The sequence below is a fragment of the Amblyraja radiata genome, chromosome 17, assembly GCF_010909765.2.
Source record: "Amblyraja radiata isolate CabotCenter1 chromosome 17, sAmbRad1.1.pri, whole genome shotgun sequence".
Lineage (NCBI taxonomy): Eukaryota > Metazoa > Chordata > Chondrichthyes > Rajiformes > Rajidae > Amblyraja > Amblyraja radiata.
The window spans coordinates 20120747-20141389 of NC_045972.1; the positions used below are offsets into that span (position 1 = coordinate 20120747).

The 20643-nt window shown below is 44.4% G+C and overlaps 1 protein-coding gene across 3 annotated transcripts in view; it reads right to left on the reverse strand.

Annotated features, from left to right (window-relative positions):
* Nucleotides 1-8774: 8774 nt before the first annotated feature.
* The window catches only part of cdyl2 (chromodomain Y like 2), a 161894-nt gene continuing 150025 nt past the window's right edge, over nt 8775-20643 (reverse strand). For all 3 annotated transcript variants that reach the window (XM_033035845.1, XM_033035844.1, XM_033035846.1), the window contains exon 7: nt 8775-11352. In XM_033035845.1, the coding sequence (XP_032891736.1) occupies nt 11194-11352 (159 nt within the window). In that variant the 3' untranslated portion in view covers nt 8775-11193. The remainder of the gene's footprint in view (nt 11353-20643) is intronic.

The window sequence follows — 20643 nt, forward strand, 5'->3', positions numbered from 1 at the left end:
TTGAAAGCTCCTCGGCTCACAGGCTATTCTCTGTACGGTAACTATGGCAACGATGTCTTTGAGCATCGGGGCTTGTGTGGGTGATAAGCCAGTTTAGTTTTGAAGTATTGGGGGGGGGGGGGGGTGTGTTATCCATTAAAAACGTGCGCTTAAACACGACGGAATGAAATGAGAAGCGCATACTTAGAAAGAAAAGCGAAATCTCTGACGAAGTGGAAAAGACGTGGGCGGTCCTGCGGCCCCCAATAGCCCCCAAGGGGGGGGGGGGGGGGGGGCCTCACACACACTAACCACCCCCACACACAGAGTTGGAAAAGTGCATAAAGACCGTTCCCTACCTGTAGCCCCCAGGGGAGATTTGGTCGTTGAAGTCTGGTCCCTGCCGTCTTAAAATAGTGTATCTTGAAGTCGTCGAAGTCGGGTCCGTCTCGGCAACGCGTGGGGGTGGTGGTGGGGGGGTTTGCGGTGCGGCATCACACACACGAAGCTTCGACACACACAGAGCCTTAAAAGTGTAAATGCCCGACCTCTTTTCCGTTTTTCTCTAATTTAATTAAGATGTGCAGGTGGTGTTCTTATCGAGGTTCAGGGGTGAATGACGTAAATATTTTCACACAATATGGGAACATCTCATGTTGTTTTGAAGGCTCCTCGGCCCTCATCTGACTCTCTGTACTGTCACTATGGCAACGATGTCTATGAGCACTGGGCATTGTGACATCACACGATGGAACGTTCACCATTGGCTGGGGCTCCTGCTTTGGCATATGTAAATGGCTCCATTCCGATTGGGCATCTGTGAGCATTGGGCATTGTGACATCACACGATGGAATGTTCAGCAGGGGCTGGTGCTGGTGAGGCTTGTGTGGGTGAGAAGCCAGTTTAGTTTTGAGATTTTTGGGGGGGGGGGGGGGGGGGTGGGTAAGGTTTTTATTTAAAACGTGCGCTTAAACACGACGGAATGGAATGAGAAGCGCATACTTAGAAAGAAAAGCGAAATCTCTTCCGAAGTCGAAAAGACGCGGGCGGTACTGCGTCCGGTTTCGGAGTTGCGGAGAATCACAGGGAGCGCGCCAGCAAAGGGAGTGGGCCAGGGTGCCGGACGGACGGAGTTCCGTTTTGGAATCTGGGGCGAGAGTTTTATATATTATATGATATTATATGATGGATCCACTGCTAAATCGTTCAGGGACCAATTACCCTCATTCTCCCCTCCTCTTCTGTCTGAAACAGATCGCAATCAATACTTCAGTTGCACTATCACCTGTACACAGGTCCCATGAAGTATGAATCTGGGCTCCAGTGCCTCAATGATAACTCAGGAAGTTCTCTCCAGCCATCCCTCCTCTCTTATGATGCCACGTTCATCAAGTAAATGGCCCGGAAGGTCATTTGCACTCCACTGGTGCTGAGTAACTGCTGGTTCCCTCCGAGACAACCAGTTTCCCAATGATTTTGACCCTACCATGTATAATTAATTCTCTTTGCCAGTCTTTCCACCTTTGGCGCTCAGTTGATGCAACTTGACCCGCTGAGTTATTTCAGGACTTTGTGTCTTTTTGAACATGGGTCTCGACTTGAAACATCACCTATTCATGTTCTCCAGAGATGCTGCCTGACCCACTGAGTTAATCCAGCACTTTGTGTCTTTTTTTTGTGGTAAAACAGCACTTGCAGTTCCTTGTTTCTCCTGCTTTCTCCTTGCTACCTGTTTTCACAGAGAGTCACAGCGTCTTACAGTGTGGAAACAGGCCCTTCGGCCCAAAGTGCCCACACCGGCCAACATGTCCCATCTACACTAGTCCCACCTGCCTGTGCATGGCCCATATCCCACTAGATCTGTCCTATCCATGTACCTGTCCAAATGTTTCTTAAATGTTGCGATAGAACATGCCTCAACTACCTTCTCCGGCAGCTTGTTCCATACACCCTTCACCCTTTGTGTAAAAGCGTTACCCCTCAGGTTCCTATTAAATCTTTCCCCCTTCACCTGAAACCTATGTCCTCTGGTTCTCGATTCTCCTACTCTGGGCAAGGAAATCTCTACCCGATCTATTCCTCTCATGATTTTGTACACCTCTATTAAATCACCCCTCATCTTCCTGCGTTCCATGATTTTTAAGGATCATTGTGCTGTTGGTCTTTCCAACCAAAGCTCTCATTTTGTTTTTTGGCATCCATTTTCTCTCGCGGTAGAGCAGCTGGATATATTGTTGTACGTTTGGAGTGTTTTTAAAAGTAGCTGTTGTTTCCATTGTAATTTCCCAAAGGGGTTACAATGCATGGCAATTCAGGCATCGTCTCAACTAAAGGTAGAAGAGTCAGTGAATCACCGAGACTCTCACCTAATTAAAATGCTCTGCTGTTGGAGTATCAATGTCTCCCACAAATTTACTCCATTTATTCATCATGTTTTCCAAGAATTTTCTATAATTAGTCAATAAATCAATTTGATTTTGGAAACTGCAATGGCAATGCAGAGAAAAACAACGTAACCATTTGCAAAGTATTGACGTTGTCCAACTTTGAATTAAGTTGATGGTTACTCCAGAGCTTTTGCATCTTTTTTTTGTAAACCAGCATCTGCAGCTCCATGTGTCTACACTCTAAGAGTTAAATATTGATCCCACTGCTATCAATGGGATCAATATTTAACTTTAGAGGCACACAAAAATGTTGGAGAAACTCAGCGGGTGCAGCAGCATCTATGGAGCGAAGGAAATAGGCAAAGTTTTGGGCCGAAACCCTTCTTCAGACTGATGGGGGTGGGGGAGGGGGGGGGGTGAGACGAAAGGAAAAAGGAGGAGGAGCCCGAGGGCTGAGGGAGAGATAGGAAGGGGAGGAGACAGCAAGGGCTAACAAAATTGGGAGAATTCAATGTACATGCCCCCAGGATGCAGACTCCCCATATGAGGTGCTGTTCCTCCAATTTCCGGTGGTGCTCGCTCTGGCCATGGAGGAGACCCAGGACAGAGAGGTCGGATATGGAATGGGAGGGGGAGTTGAAGTGCTGAGCCACCGGGAGGTCAGGTTGGTTATTGCGGACTGAGCGGAGGTGTTTGGCGAAACCAAGCGCCCAGCCTCCGCTTGGTCTCACCGATGTAGATCTGCTGACATCTAGAGCAGCGGATGCAATAGATGCAGGTTTTTCGCACCTGGAACGACTGCTTGGGTCCTTGAATGGAGTCGAGGGGGGAGGTAAAGCGACAAGTGTAGCATCTCTTGCGGTTGCAAGGGAAAGTGCCTGGGGACGGGGTGGTACGGGAGGGAAGGGAAGAATTGACAAGGGAGTTACGGAGGGAGCGGTCTTTGCGGAAAGCAGACATGGGGGGGGGGGGGGATGTGAAGATGTGGCAAGTGGTGGGGTCACGTTGGAGGTGGCGAAACTGACGGAGGATTATTTGTTGTATGTAACGGCTAGTGGGGTGAAAGGTGAGGACTAGGGGTGAGTGCAGACTACAGTGCAGACACAAGGAACTGCCGATGTGGGGTTACAAAAAAAAACCTCTGGAGTAATTCAGCAGGTTAGGCAGCATCACTGGTGATCATGGGCAGGAAATGTTTCGGGTCAGGCCCCTTCTTCAGGCTTAGCTTTAGAATCCTGACCTGAAACGTTGCCTATCCATGTTCTCCATAGATGCTGCCTGACCCGCTGAGTTACTCCAGCACTTTGTGTCAGTATTTAAAACTTTCTTGTGTTGCAAGGAACTACAGATGCTGCTTTACACTGAAAATAAACACAAAGTGCTGGAACAACTCAGCGGGTCAGGCAGCACCTCGTGGAGAAAGGAACAGGTAACGTTTCGGGTCGGAACCCTTCTTCAGACCCTTTCTTCTCAGCTTTCACCCCAATTAACTAATACCTGAGTTGGAGATTTTAATTCAATCATGTGTGTGAAATGAAAAGGTAATTGCATCAGCATTTTGTAGTCAGCTTGAGTAATTTGATTCCAGCAAGGCCAGTGGAGCTTCATTTCTGAATTGACCTCTGAGTATTTGTGCTACTTTGTTCATTTACTGAAAGCAACCAAGTGTGAATTTCTACTCCATACATTTATTACTCGGAGTCAGGTGACTACCGTGTTGTACCTGGAAATTGTGTGCATGTGAGCCTTGATTTATGGTGCCATGAGTCAAGAACTCAGCTTCCAGTCTCATGCCTCTCACTAGGTGTGAGAATTTGATCCAAGTTGATAATGCAATGCATTGCTGAGAGTACATCACACTGATGTGAATGAGACCTTGAATTGAAGCCATATCCACACTAGCAGAGCTCTGGTAAGAGGAATTATATATAAAAAATACTTTTCCATGAGCCCTTGCCAATGTTTATCCATCAACGAGAACTAAAACAGTTTGTCGATTATTATTAGTCAAGAGTGTTTTATTGTCATGTGTCCCGGACAGAACAATGACATTCTTACTTGCAGCACCACAACAGCATATGTGAACAAGGAACTCAGTAAACATTATAATAAATGAAAAAAGACTTGAGCATACACATCCACACACACATATATGCACACATACATACACACACATAGAACAAATAAACAATAATTGTGCAAAAACACAAAACCAATGCCCCCAAGCCCATGTAGTTCGGAGCTAATATGGAAGTTATAGTGTTTAATAGCCTGATGGCTGTAGGGAAGAAGCTGTTCCTGAACCTGGACGTTACACTTTTCAGGCTCCTTTATTCCTGTATTTTCTTCCAGATGGCGGGAATGAAATGAGAGCATGGCCAGGGTGGTGTGGGTCTCTGATGATGCTGGCTGCCCTTTTCAGGTAGCGATTCCTGGAGATCCCTTCGGTGGTGGGAGGTCAGAACCCAGTGATTAACTGGGCAGTGTTCACCATTTTTTGCTGTCTTCTTCGCTCCTGGGCGTTCAAGTGGCCGAAGCAGACAATTTAGCTGCTGCACCTCTAGATTGCAATAACGCCATTTAAATGAAAGATGAGTCAGAGTATAGAAGTGAGATCGACCGATTGACCAAATGTTGCCAGCACAACAACCTGAATCTCAAACATCAGTAAAAGCAAGGAAAAGATTGAGGATTTTGGAAAGGGAAGGATAGGGACCCACAATCCCGTTTATACCAACGGGATTGGTGGAAAGGGTCAAAAATTTCAAATTCCTGGGCGTGCATATTTCCGACGATCTTTCCTGGACCCTGCACACTGATGCAATTAAGAAAGCACATCAGCGCCTCTGCTTCCTGAGAAGATTACGGAGAGTCGGTATGTCAAGGAGGATTCTCTCGAACTTCTACAGGTGCACAGTAGAGTGCATGCTGACTGGTTGCATCGTGGCCTGGTTCCGCAACTTCAACGCCCAGGAGCGGAAAAAGCTGCGGAAAGTTGTGACCACTGCCCAGTCCATCATCGGCTCTGACCTCCCCACCATCGAAGGGATCTATCGCAGTCACTGCCTCAAAAAGGCTGCCAACATCATCAAAGACCCACACCATCCTGGTCACACACTCATTTCACCGTTGCCATCGGGAAGAAGGTACAGGAGCCTGAAATCTGTAACATCCAGTATCAGGAACAGCTTCTTCCCCACAGCCATCATGCTATTAAACACAACATCAAATAAGCTCTGAACAATAACAGTCTATTATTTTTATTGCACTGTATCTATTTATTTATTTATTGGTCCTGAATTTTTATCTTCCGTTTTGTATTATGTTTACATATTCTGTTGTGCTGCAGCAAGTAAGAATTTCATTGTCCTATCTGGGACACATGACAATAAAACCTCTTGGCTCTTGACTCTTGAGATGAATTATTTTCAGTAACAATGGTTGGAAGCCATCTCTTGGACAACATATGAAACCAAGCATATCTGCTCCCTCAAGTGGACTTAAAAAAGACCCATCAAATTACGATGAGGATATTCAAGAGATTCAAGATTCAAGAGAGTTTATTGTCATGTGTTCCAGATAGGACAATGAAATTCTTGCTTTGCTTCAGCACAACAGAATATAGTAGGCATAAATAAATACAGAACAGATCAGTGTGACCATATACCAAGTAAATTCTCAGCGCGAATATATTTGTCAACCACTCTTACTAAAAGGGACCACATGAACAATATCGCTTGCAGTTAGTGAGAGCTTGCTGTGTGCAAATAGATCACCACTATTTTGAATCGTACACTTTGAAAACATTTCAAAGGTGCTTATTGGCTGTTAAGCATTCTTGGACATCCTAAAATACATGTGATAAAAATGCAAAACATTTGAACTATTACCGTCCCATCGGGACTGAAAATGTTAAGATTGGAAGTTGTATGTGGTGACTGAACATGTAAACTGTTTAAATGACTAGGGTGAACCAGTTCCACGGTTCCCTACGTTTGTGACCTTCTTGAGGTCACACCTTCCCGAGCCAACAATGGGCCTTGATTGAGCTCATTTGTCACTGGCCCTGATTGGTCCTGGTCTTTTCTCACCTCCAGCTCTTCTACTTCCCCCAACTCCCTCCCCACCCCCCGTCTTTCAGTCTGAAGAAGGGTCCATTCTCAAAACATCACCCAAACCTTTCCTCCAGAGATGCTGCCTGACCCGCTAAGTTACTCCAGCACTTTATGTCTATCTTTGGTATAAACCAGCAGCTGCAGTTCTTTCTTTCCCCAAGGATAGGAACCATGAGGGTAGATGACCTGTCCAAGTGCATTGACAGGGGGTTTGGACAGAGGAGGAGAGGTTATAGGAGGATATTGTCGAGTTTTGGGTCTGATAGAAGTTGAAGACACCAATGATAAAAATCAGGATGACTGCAAGGCCAGAATTCGAGGAATTTTTCTAAATTCTTCGAAGATGTCTTCCAAATGCTAGAAAAGATGACAGAAGTAAGAAGGACAAGACTATGAATGGATTTGGAAACAAGGATAAAAATTAAGGTCCTAAGTGATAGTAGAATTAGGCCATTCGGCCCATCAATCCACTGTCATTCAACCATAGCTGATCTATCTCTCCCTCCTAACCCCATTTTCCTGCCTTCTCCCCATAACCCCTGACACCCATACTAATCAAGAATGGTTAACAATTGTTAAAAGAACATAGTTTGGTGCACATACCTCAACCAATTCATACTCCAACTGTGCACCTAGATCATGACAATCAAACCTAGACCAGCCAGTAATCTATAATGCGCTGAAGCTTTGTATTAATAGCTATTTACAGTTTATTTGTGGCAGCAAATGGAAGGACAATACTGCCCTGAAGTTTACTGAAATTCCATTGCAACATCCATCCATTACAACCCCTTCCATGAACTAGTAAGACCAGGGTGCAGACTGTTGACATTAGAGGGGAAAGCCGAGGAACCATGAATCTGTCTTCATCGGTGGAGAGTCAACAACTCGAACGGCCAGGAACGAAGGAGATTACAGAGTTGTAGTGGTCACCAGGTTTATCATAGGTACTGACTGCCCCACCATTGATGGGATCTACAGGAGGCGAATATCAACATAGATCCACACCTTCCCGATGGGCAGGTGGCCTCCCGCGCCGCCAGAAGTCTTCCCGACGAGCCGCAGCTGTGGACTGGGAATGCGGCCGGGGGCCTTTATCGAGGTGTTGCGGTCTCAATGCCTCTCGGATCGTCACGTAGAAGCCCGGGTCGGGGGCCCAGCCGGGGCCTCGTGGGTAGAATCCCGGGTCGGGTGGGTGAAGCGGCTGACGGAGCCCGCGGCTGGGGCCCGGGTCGGCACCATGGAGGCGTGAAGTGGGGCATCGACAGCGGTGAAGCCTCACGACGATGGAGCCTTGGCGGTGGTGAGGCCTCGCGGCGTGAGGGGGGAGGGGAAGAACAACGGAGGGCCTGGCGTGGGAGAACCACCGTGAGGGAGGTGCGGGGAGAACAATGGACAATGGGGAGGGGGGGGAACAAAGGACAATGGGGACCCGACGTGGGGGAACTTTTGGGGGGGGGGGGGAGAGACAAAAAGAAGAGCCGCCGTGCTTTGTCATGTTGTCAGCGCCATAGGTGGTTGCTATTTGTATACATTGTGTATGTAAGCAAAGAATCTCACTGTGCCTAGTGACATGTGACAATAAAGTATTCCTATTCCACCCTGGCTAGGCTTTTATTTTAGTCCTACCATTGGGAAGAAGATATAGGAGTCTGAAAACCGTGATCACCTGTTTCAGGGACAGCTTTTTTCCAACAACCATCAGGTTCTTGAACGCTATGCAACACTAACCTCAACTATGGACTGTCTTTGGTCGCACTATGGACTTTGACTAACCTCAACTATGGACTAGTACTGAGGTTATTAATAATATTGACTAACCTCAACTATGGACTAGTACGGAGGTTATTAATAATATTATTAATATATGAATTTCTGTTCATTATATAGCATATGTGTGTATTGTGTTTCCAGGCCTGTTATGCTGCTGGAAGTAAGAATTTCATTGTTCCATTGTCAGTACATATGAAAATTAAACACTCTTGACTCTTAATTGAGTTCCAAAGATAGACACAAAATGCTGGAGTATATCAGCGGGTCAAGCAGCATCTCCCGCGAAAATGAATAGGTAAAGTGTCGGGTCGAGACCCTTCTTCAGACTTCTCGACCTGAAACATCACTTATTCCTTTTCTTCAGAGAAGCTGCCTGACCCGCTGAGTTACTCCAGCATTTTGTGTCTATCTTTGGTGTAATTCAGCATCTGCAGCTGTTTCCTACACTCTTAAGTGAGCACTTTGGCTTTTATGCACTGTGATGTGACATGCAGAGGATCCAGAACAAGAGACAACTAATCAAGCTATGAATTTCATATTATTTTATTGGGAGCAGCTTTTCCACAATATATAAATATATTAACACACATGAAAAATACAACTTCTAAGGCACCCAGAAAAGTGTCTGTACACCAATTACAAAAGCAGTTGACAGACTGTGTAGGTTTCTGTCTTACACAAGTTAGTTATCACATAGATCAGAATTACCTGGTAGTTTATCGAACATATAGATAATATATCTCCAGTAAGAAAAAGGGTGCCCACATCAAAAACAGATCGCTAAGAATTTTTAAATAAACACAGCCCCCGTTTACAAAAAAACTGTTAAAACCCATTGTGTTCTGTTGTAGGATAAATACATTTAACAAGTTTCCGTCACATATACAATTCAGCCCCGACAGGTTGCTGTGGTATGACTGATCCATCTGGAAGATGAAGTACACTTTCATCCTGTTTTCTTTCACCATTGACACCGATTATCCGAAAGGCAAACTTCAACGTTCCTTGTGCCTTGGGAGCGATAAAGCTCTCCCGTGAAATTCCTTGTGTCTTGAACAGAACAGAACTTAAGCAAAAAAATAAATAAATCCAAAATATGAACGGCTTCTATTTCATCTCGGCTCTTTAATCTTCCAATACAGGGCAGGTTTTTTTTCTTTTTAATGGGATTGGGGCAAACAGTGTTTGATAAACATAAAAAACCCAATATATATTGGCACAAAGCGTTGAGGTTACATAGGCAGCCGATGAAAAAAACCCATCGACTTCAGGACAAAAGACTAAAGAAGCAAAGCAAGAGGTCGAGGGTAATAATACACAGTATAAAAGAAAGTTTATCATTTGAAAAAATATATATTGTCTTGCAATGTTGCCATATTTCGGTGATATGGTGTGTCAAACTCATCAATACAGTTACAGAAGCAACTTCAGATGAAAATCAAGTGTACACTTCCTTTGAACCAGCAGACAGTTTATTCCATATCCACCAGGTGTTGATACCAGTGACTATTTAGAAAAAAAAACTAAACACAGCAGTTTACAATGAACACACCTTCGAGTGCTCAGCCTCTTCAATGTGGTTTCCCATGTTATGTTTCTAAATACTGTATTTGTGCCAGTACCCAAGTATGGACTGTTCTCGAATCAAGAAACACCCATCTATTTTTGCACAACTAAAATGAAACGAACAAATATTTATTTAACCTTTTTCAATTTAGTGACATAAAACCCATATCTTCTTTGTAACATACTCCTCTGAGTCACTTAACAACAGCACATACACTGTGTCTGATTAGTGCATATAATTTCTTTAAATAAATAAGAAATGAAAACTCACTACCATTTCAGGACAGAGCATGGAACATGACTGATTGGCTTTGGACCTTAAGCTGGTCACATGACAGCAGTCAATACCAGAAAGATATTGGTGAATTTTAAGAATCGGGGAGAAAAAAAGTACTTCACCATCAGAAAATTCCTCTGTTTTGTAGAAATATTATATTTGGTATTCAAACCCTGCTCGTATATTTAGCGATCCAAGACAGAGCTGTCTTCAACAGCATCAAGACCGCAGTCACAATGATATCTTGCATGGGTGATTTAGGTAGTTTGGGATCATTTAAAAAATAAAACTTAAAAATATTACGTTCCTAGTAAAATTCACACCTCGGTTTGTAAAGATCCAAAAGATAAAGAAATATGTTCCATTAAACCTTATTGTGAAAGCTGGAAGAAATAATAAATACATAAAATCCGCTATTGTTTACCTAGAGTTTGAAACTTTTGTGAAATAATTATCTAACAGGTTACTAAATAAAAATGTCACAAATTAATAATTTCCCTGATTGCTTAGTAATCAGGAAAACTTGTACTGAAAATCTACACCACCGAAATGCTTTTTATCATTTGAGGTTACTTACAATCCTAATGATGGGATTATCTATTAACCAGTGTCAACCCTTTGCTAACTAAATTGGTAGCAAAAAAAAAGAGTCCAAATATACAACTTGACATATTACATAACATCTCTTCCTTGTGCTGTGGGTTCAGATGCAAAGGAATTAATTATGACTGATTCATTAAAGTGTTATTCATAAACGCAACATTCGTTATAAATTGGGTGAGCAGATCTGGTCGGTTTGATGGAACAATACTGAGACTTTTAAGGCCAGCTTTTAAGAAAATAAATCACATAGCATTATTTGACAATGAGCATCAAAACAGCTGAAAATGCATGCAGAGGTGCATCTAATATATACCCACTTGGCATATCTGATGGATCGCTTCAGTATGTATCATGTTATCAAAGACATTTGCTGGCCAATTTGTAACATTGCGTCCATCTATTAACCATCTGGTTAACATCACTTATTAAACCCATCCACTCCCTTCACAGACTCTGGAATAATGGACAGTAGATTCAAGTGTAACAATGGCTTCAGACCTCGTAGATCTTTTCCTGCAGGTAGCTAAACAATGAATCCAATCCTTTCGAGGAACTCCACAGCTGTTTCAGCATCTGACATTCCCTTTCATTCACCTGCTCCAGCGTAGTCTTCAGGAAACTGCGCACCAGACATTTTGATTCTTCCAGCACCTGGAGGTGGCAGAAAACCCCGTCAGTCAGCAATGGACAAAGCTCAGAACCTGGTGGATTCCCAACAACGTCTAAAAGCAAATTTCTGCAGATGCTGCCAGTCTGAATTAAAACAATATTCGGCCAAACAGGTGGGGACAGAGAAATAATTATCTAAGAAGGTTACTAAATTAAAATGTCAAATTCAAAACTCCCTTGATTGCTTTAGGGCGGCACAGTGGCACAGCAGTAGATCTGCTGCCTTACAGTGCAAGAGACCAAGGTTCGATCTTGAGTACAGGTGCAGTCTGTACGGAGTTTGTACCTTCTCCCTGTGACCACGTTGGTTTCCTCCCACACTCCAAAGATGTGCAGGTTTGTAGGTTAATTGGCTTCTGTGAATCGTAAAATCAGGCAAAAACAGTACTTAAATGCATTTCATTGGCATAGATTTTATCACTGAGGTTATTTACAATACTAATGAACTAACCAGTGCAAGACCTTTCATCAGATGACCACTGGGTCGTTGATCTTTCATCAGAACACGATTTGAAAGAAAGACATAAACCTCTGTTTCACTCTCCACAGATGCTTCCTGACTTGCTGAGCCAGTCCAGCATTCTGTTTTACTTGAGATTATCAATACTGTGCTCAGGTATAAAAGGGCGGCATGATGGTGCAGCTGCTGCCTCAGAGAGCCAGGGACCCAAGATCGATCCTGACCTCGGGTGCTGTCTGTGTGGAGTTTGAGCACTCTCCCTGTGGCCACGTGGGCTTTCTCCGAGTACTCTGGTTTCCTCCCACATTCCAAAGATGTGTGCGTTTGTAGGTTAAATTGGCCTCTGTAAATTGCCCTGAGTGCAAGGGGAGGCACAGTGGTAGAGTTACTGCCTTTCAGCACCAGAGGCCTTGGTTCCATGCTGACTACAGGTGTTGTCTGTATGGAGTTTGTACCTTCCCCCTGTGACCAGGGGGCTTCGGTTTACTCCCATACTGCAAAGATATACAGGTTTGTAGGTTAATTGGCTTTGGTAAAGATTGTAAATTGTCCCTAGTGTGTTGGTTAGTGTTAGTGTATAGAGATCACTGGTCGGCGCGGATTACTGGGCCAAAGGGCCTGTTTCCGCGCTGTATCTCTAAACTAAACTACTTCTTGACCATTTCACTTAACTTTTCCACATCTCTTTGGAGGCTCTCTATGTCCCCTTCACCACTTGCCAATCCATCTATCTTTGCATTGTCAGCAAACTTAGCTAGAGTATACTCGATTCCTTCATTTTAGTCATTAATATAGATTGTAAATAGTTGAGACCCATCAATGCTCCTTATGGCATCAAACTCCAACACTTGCATCATTACTCTTTACTTACTGACTGCCAATTGTAAAATGATGAGTTATTCCAATTCTCTATTTTCAGTCAGTTAATCACGTCTCATTGCCCCAAATCGCTGGGCTCTTAACTGAAGAAGGGTTTGGGCCCGAAACATTGCCTATTTCCTTCGCTCCATAGATGCTGCCGCACCCGCTGAGTTTCTCCAGCATTTTTGTTAACCTTTTTAATCTTATGTTCTCTTGAAATCCAAATACATTAAATCTACTTGTTCTTTTTTTCCATCCATCCTGTTTGATACATCTTCAAAAAAGCCCAAGCAAATTTATCAGACACGAATTATCTTTTATAAATGATGTGAACTCTCTTTGATTGTCATGGGATTTTTTTTCTAAAAGTCCTGATATGAATTCATTAATAATGAATTCCAGCATTTTCTCAATGGCAGTTGTTAGGCAAACTGGCTGTTATGTTTCTTGCGTTCTGAATTAATCCTTTCTTGAATGAAAGCATTAACCAGGATGCAAAGTTACTTGGTAGATTGAGATCAACACATCTACTAGCTCCGTATCCACTTTAGTTCAGACCCCAGGATGCAGGGTATTGGGTCCAGAGGCCTTTAGTCCCATTAGTTTGCCTCATACTTTGTTCCCCACTAATTGGTTTAAATTACTGTAGGTTTTTCATTATTTAATGTTATTCTCAATGGGATGTTTTATTGTCTTCTGCCACTTCTCTATCCCCATTTATTTATTCCCAGTCTCATCCTCCGATGGGCAAACATTTACTTAATATAATAAAAAGCAATTGCAGTTGCTGGTTTATACTAAAGATAGACTCAAAATGCTGGAGTAACTCAGCAAGTCAGGCAGCATCCCTGAAGAAAATGGATAGGTAACGTTTTGGGGACACACACACACAGACCCTTCTTCAGGCTCAACATTTACATAAGCTATTTTCCATTTTATGTAACTGCCTTGCTATTCTTACTGTCTTTTAATATTATTTGCTAATTTACTCTCAAAATACCTCTTCTTTCTTTTCATAATTTTTCATTCTTTTAAAAAATTCCCCAATCCCTTGGTTTATCGCTAACCTTCAAAACATTGAACACTTTTTGTTTAAATCTGATACCAGCTTTAATTTCCGTAGGCAGTCACGGGTGCGGCTTCCTTCTTGTGGAGTTTTTCCTCCGTACCATATCACTGCTGAGATTTACACCTGCATTGCTGGACTGCCATCTTCCTCTTTAATCTCCTCTCCAAGACCATTTTAGCCAACTCTATGAACATTGAATTCTCGAATTCCAAGTAATACCCCCTTACTCCCTCTCTCCACCCCATTTCCTCCCACTATCTCCCATACATCTTGCTCCTTTCTCCTCCTTCATACACTCAATTCCCATCTCCCATTCCCAAGTCCCTTAATTCCCTCTTACCCCCTATCTTTCTCCTCCACTCTCTTCCCTTCTGGCTATATCCCGCCCTCAGGCTTTACATTTCACATCTCTTCTCTCCTTATTGGACACCCTTTTGTCTCCTTTTCACCTCTCGCCTTAGTCAATTACTCCACCTATCTGCGAATCAAAGTTTCCCTCACCTGTATCCACTTATCACTTAAGATAGACAAGAAATGCCGGAGGAACTCAGCGGGACAAGCAACATCTCTGGAGAGAAGGAATGGGTGATGTTTCGGGTTCACTTGCCAAGCTTTGTCCTACCCCCATCGCTCTTTGACAACTTTCTCCCCACTTTACACTTCTCCATCTGAAGCAGACGTTCGTCTTTTCATTTCCTCCCGCAGATGCTGCCTGACTTGCTGAGTTTCTCGAATACTCTGTTTTGCTCAAGATACCAACATCTACAGTTCCCTGTGTTGCTGTCCTAATACAGTTGCTTCGCTTTAGGACACCTGTTTACATCGCAAGTTTCTGCCTCCCATGCTTTAGACTTTAGAGATACAGCGCGGAAACAGGACGTGGGTCCACTGAATCCACGCCGATCAGCGAATACCCTGTACAATAACACTATGCTACACACGAGAGACAATTACACCTTAAGCCAATTAACGTGTACGTTTTGGAGTGTGGCAGGAAATACCCGGAGAAAACCCACACGTTCACAGGAAGAACGTACAAACTCTGTGCTGACAGCATCCGTAGTCAGGATCGAACCAGGGTCTCTGGTGCTGTAAGGCAGCAGCTCTACCGCTGCGTCACTGTGCCACCACAAACTGGATTTGAAATTCCATCATTCTATGCTCATTCGTTCCTCAGGGAGACTTGACTTTGAGATCATTAATCTCTTACTGAATAAAACAAGATCTAAAATAACCTGCTCCCTGGTTGGTTTCCCTGAGAACAGTCACAAATACACTGTGAACATATACTTAGGACTACCGTGTCAATTTGATTTGTCTAATGTTAATTAAAATCCCCCATGGTAACTGCAGCAGCTTTGTTCCTGTAATTTTATTTTTGCATTTTGTTTGACACACAGAGGAGGTGATAGAATCAGATACAATTATTGCGTTTAAGAGGCATTTAGGCAGATAGTTAAATAGGCAAGACACATAAGGATGTTGTCCTAATGCAGGCAAATGGGATTAGTATACGTAGATGGGAAAATAGTCAGGGGCCCAGGAGTCTGTTTCTTGGATGTAGGACTCTTATGATTCTATTTACTGACCTATACTTTGTTACGTTTATTGTGAGTTAAGTGGCCTATAATACTCCCACCTTTATGCTCTTTTACCCCACTAAAAGTGATATGAGGATTAATTAATCCACAACTGGCAACTCTAATTTATGTTTTGTGTCGACATGTCTGTGATGCTGCTTTAGTTTAGATACATTGTGGAAACAGGCCCTTCAGCCCACTGAGTCTATGCCGACCAGCAATCACCCTCTACACGAGCACTATCCTACACATTAGGGACAATTTACAATCTTTACCGAAGCCGATTAACCTACAAACCTGTACGTCTTTGGAGTCTCGAATGAAACCAGAGCATCCGGGAAAACCCACACAGTGGGGAAAACCAAGCAAAATTTTCATTGTTTCTGAGGGGCAACTCTTTCATTTAGTGGGTGTATGGAATGAGCTGCCAGAGGCGGTAGTTGAAGACAGTGCGAAAACAGCATTTAAAAGACACTTGCACGGGTACTCTTGGACAGGAAAGGTTTAGAGGGCCAAACGTAGGCAAATGGACTAACTTAGATGGGACATCTTGGTTGGAATGGACGAGTTGGGCCAAAGAGCCTGTTTCCAGGATAACTTTAACAGCTAACTCGGAAGTTCCCAGAAGGCCGCGGCCTTTGCTCGGTCAAACGGAAGATTGGTGTATCAAGGTTCTCAGGAGGAAGTCGCCGAGCCAGTCCACTGCTCGGACTGCTGGTCTGGAAGCCGGAGACTTTCAGGAGGGGACATGCTGGCCCCTGCTCGTACTCCGAAAACCAGAGACCGGGAGGATGGAGCCAGTGATGACGGGCGAGGAGTCAGGCCGGTTGGAGAAGAGAGGGAACCTGGGGTCTGGCCCACTGTGCCCTCGTGGTATGAACTAGAGCGTGGAAATCGAAAATGGTGCCAAAACATGGCACCTCTTGCATGCCGGCTCAGTAGACTATTTCTGTACACTTGCTAATCAGCGATCAGGGGTATGGCGATCCTCTGCTGGACTGTTTGCAAGATAAAGAATTTCACTGTGTCATCACCTCGCACATGCGACAATGATCCTGTGGATCAAGCTGAGGTGTGTGACACGTTCACCGGGTGACGATGTTGATGTATGGATTAATTTATCCAAAGCTGGAAGTCAGCAGACGTTTGGCCTTTTGAAGATGAGAGGAAAAAAGTGATACCTGCACTAAACAGCATCCCCACACTAACTGTAGCACAATGCTCTGACAACCCTTCCCATTGAAACCTTTCTTCCTGCTGAGCTGCATATTGTTCACTGACTGGCAACGATCGAGGAACATATGGCTTGGCCTTGGTGATGCCTGGGAGAATAAGTCGCTGTGACTAAAGCTTGTAATTTTCAGGTCCCAGTGATGTTCTTGCATAATCTTCTTTTACTGTAGTTTCCAAAGCTGCACACTTGGCTGAAGAGCTTTGAATTCAGAATCCATTGTAACTTGCCTGGGGTGGCATATCATGGTACTGCCAAATAACAAAATACTTCACGGATATATTGCTGAGAGGCACAAAGACACATCTGTTTAGCACATAAACACACATGCACGCATTTGCTGGACGGTTGAGGGAGGTGGCACGGTGGCGTAGTGGTAGAGTTGCTGCCTTACAGAGCCAGAGACCCGGGTTCGATCCTGACTATGGGTGCTGTCTGTACGGAGTTTTACGCTCTCCCTGTGACCGCAAGGGTTTTCTCCGGGTGCACCAGTTAACTCCCACACTCTAAAGATGTACTTGTTTGTCGTCTTTGGTTAAATTGTAAATTGTACCTAGTGTGATGGATAGTGATAATGTACGGGGTGAACGCTGGTTGGCACGGACTCTGTGAGACGAAGGGCCTGTTTCCGCGCAGTGTCTCTAAACTAAGAAAGACACAGAGTGCACAGTATCTCAGCCTGTCAGGCAGCAACTCTAGAGAACATGAATAGAGGACAATTTGGGACGGGTCTGAAGAAGGGTCCCTACCCGAAACGTCACCTATCCATGTTCTCCAGATATGCTGCCTGACTCACTGAATTCCTCCAGCACTTTGTGTCTTTTCTTTTGTAAGTCAACATCTTGTTCCTACATTTTCATGTTGTTGAGATTTGGAATACTTAAAATGCTGGTATGTTGATACAGAAGTTAGTAAAGGATACAGGATCCTGGAATTCATCCATAAAGGCATAAGGGAGTTGAACCTGGATAACATATTGACCAGCCCACAACTGGAGTGTTACATCTAATTCCGGTTACCACACATGAAGCAAGTGGTGAGGTTGAAAGGAGGGTTACTGGAGAAAGGTTCCAGGGATGTGTAGGAAGGAACTGCAGATGCTGGTTTAAACCGAAGATAGACACAAATAGCGAAGGAATGGATGACGTTTCGGGTCGAGACCCTTCTTCAGACTGGTTAGGGATAAGGGAAACGAGAGATATAGACGATGATGTAGAGAGATAAAGAACAATGAATGAAAGATATGCAAAAAAGTGACAATGATAAAGGAAACAGGCCATTGTTAGCTGTTTTAGAGTGAAAATGAGAAGCTAGTGTGACTTAGAAGGGGAAGGGATAGAGAGAGGGAATGCCGGGCTACCTGAAGTTAGAGAAATCCGAAGCTACCCAAGTGAAATATGAGATGCTGTTCCTCCAATTTGCATTTAGCCTCACTCTGACAATGGAGGAGAGCTAGGACAGAAAGGTCTGTGTTGGAATCGGAATGAGAATTAAAGTGTTTAGCAACCGGGAGATCGAGTAGGTGCAGGCGGACTGAGCGGTTCCAGGGATGATGGCTTTCTACTGTAAGCTGAGACAACAGAAGATAAGGTTCTCCTTGAAGAAGTGAAGAAGAGGAGATCCGAGGGAAGAACACAAAGTCCCGACAGGTTGAGATAGGATAAAAAGATCGGAAGCTTTTCCTACAAATAATAGTTCAAGGATCACGAGATGCAGATTTAAAGTCTGGTCAAAGATGTAAGGGATATGAGAGGAAAAACAAAGACAGACACAAAATGCTGGAGTAACTCAGCGGGTCAGGCAGCATCTCTGGAGAAAAGGAATAGGTGGCGTTTCGGGTCGGAACACTTCTTCAGACTGAAAGATAGCGGAAGGGAGGGGGGGGAAACTAGAGGCGAGAAAAGACATATGAGGAGAAAAGCGGGTGTGTGCAGAGAATAATAATGATCTAGAACTCAATGCATTTGTTGATGAGAATGGAGTCAGCCAGGGGGTGTTAAGATGGAAATAAACAGGCACCTGAGGGGAAATAATTTGTAGGGGTATTGGGGGAGGTGCAGGGGATGGGGCTGATGCGGTAACTCTACTCGGGGTCAGCTGACACTCGATGGGCTAAACTACCTCCTTCAATGCCACATTATTCAATAGGTCCACATGAATGTAGGGGACAGTGGACGTTGGTTCTTTGGACAAACTCCATAAGTGTCATTAAACTAGAAAGAGTGCAGAGAAGACTTACGAGGATGTTGCCAGGACTCAAGGCTGTTGGGCAGGCTAGGACTTACTTCCTTGGAGCACAGGAGACACAGGGGTGATCTTATAGAGGTGTATAACATCATGAGGGGAATTGATAGGGTGAATTCTCAAGAGTCCTTTACCCAGGGTAGGGGAATCAAAAACAAGAGGACATGTGTTTACGGTGAGAGGGACAAGATTCAATAGGAACCTGAGGGGCAACGTTTTCACCCAGTGGGTAGTAGGTATATGGAACGAGCTGCCAGAGGAAGTAGATGGGGCAGGTACTTTAACAGCATTTAAAAGACACTTGGCCAGACACATGAATAGGAAAGGTTTAGAGGGATATGGGCCAAATGTGGGCAAAAATCTTAGATGGGGCATCTTGGTTGGCATGGACTGGTTGGGCTGAAGGGCCTGTTATCATGCTGTATAAATGTGAATGGAATCCATATCCTGCACTCAAATATTCCTCAGTAATGTCACATTCTTGCCCTTTATTTAGCGATCAGAGTAGGCTGCAGAGTGGCTTTATCTTTTTTGTTTTGCTCCGTTGCTCAGTTTCGGCTTTTCTTAAATGTCATCTTAATTCTTGCATCAAGTACATTGCCATTTTCATATTTCCCAAGAGATCCCAATCCTGAAATTCTTTCCAGCAGTGAATTGTCTGGTGAGTTCACGCAAATTGTCTGCACAAGTACTGGCAGAGTATTCCAAAAGGTCTAAAGATGTGAAAATATCGGCAAACATTTTCATATAACTTCAAACAATAAACAATCTTATCATAAAGGACCTGTCCCACGAGCATGCGACAAGCGCGACCTAACGTGGTCGCTTGAGCCGTACGGCCTCGCGGGCCGATCGTCAGAGACGTATGGAGTTGTGCGGAGCTGGTCCCGACATCACGCGGGGCTCCGAATAACTGACACTGTCCAAAAATTCCGCGCGGCAACGGCCTGCCGGCCCGCAGCCGCATTGAGGCCGTACGCACTGCCTCGACGGGCGTGTGCAGCGTCTCGACGCCGTACACAGCGTCTTGACGGCATACGCCTTCGCTCAAACTTCACGTCAACACCTAGGTGGTGGTATGTATATGGAACGCCTTCGCTCGAGAATTCAGCTGGGCAACTCGTACGGGATCACTCGACCTCCGCGCGGCCCCCGCTACCGGTTTGGTCGCGCTCGCCGCATGCAGTCGCATGCTCATGGGACAGGCCCTTAAGTATTACATTGGAAGATAGGCTGTAATAGGCACAGATAGATTATGAACGGATATTCCCACAGGACATGCTCACGTATTTTATACCAAACATTTTGGGCCATGCGGAGGCTTACCCTTCTCTCTCTCAGTACATTATCTATCAGTGGAAACAAAATGCAAAATTAGTCTGCTCGCTATTTTTTACCCTGGGCACTGATACTAGTTCCACCTCGCCAAATAAATGGATACACAAATGGATGAGGCGACAATATAACCTTGTTAAAAATACAGGTCTACCACCGATTCTCCGGCAACTGGTGGTCCGGCACCTTTAATCTGGACAAAATTGCGAGAGCGCACTTGAAATCCCCCCAAAAATGTGGCGCGTAGGCCGGGTGAGGAGGCCGATCTCAACCTCATCGGGACTGTGTGAAGCACGTGTGGAGGGAAGGGTGACGTTTCAGGTCGGGACTCTTCCTCAGACTGATTGTAGTGGGGGGGGAGAAAGTTAAAAAAGACAAGTGGTGTCGGGACAAAGCCTGGCAAACGATTAGGTGGAGAAGAAGAAACAAGGAACTGCAGATGTTGGTTTACAAAAATAAAGGCACAAAAGTGCTGAAGTAACTCAGCGGGTCA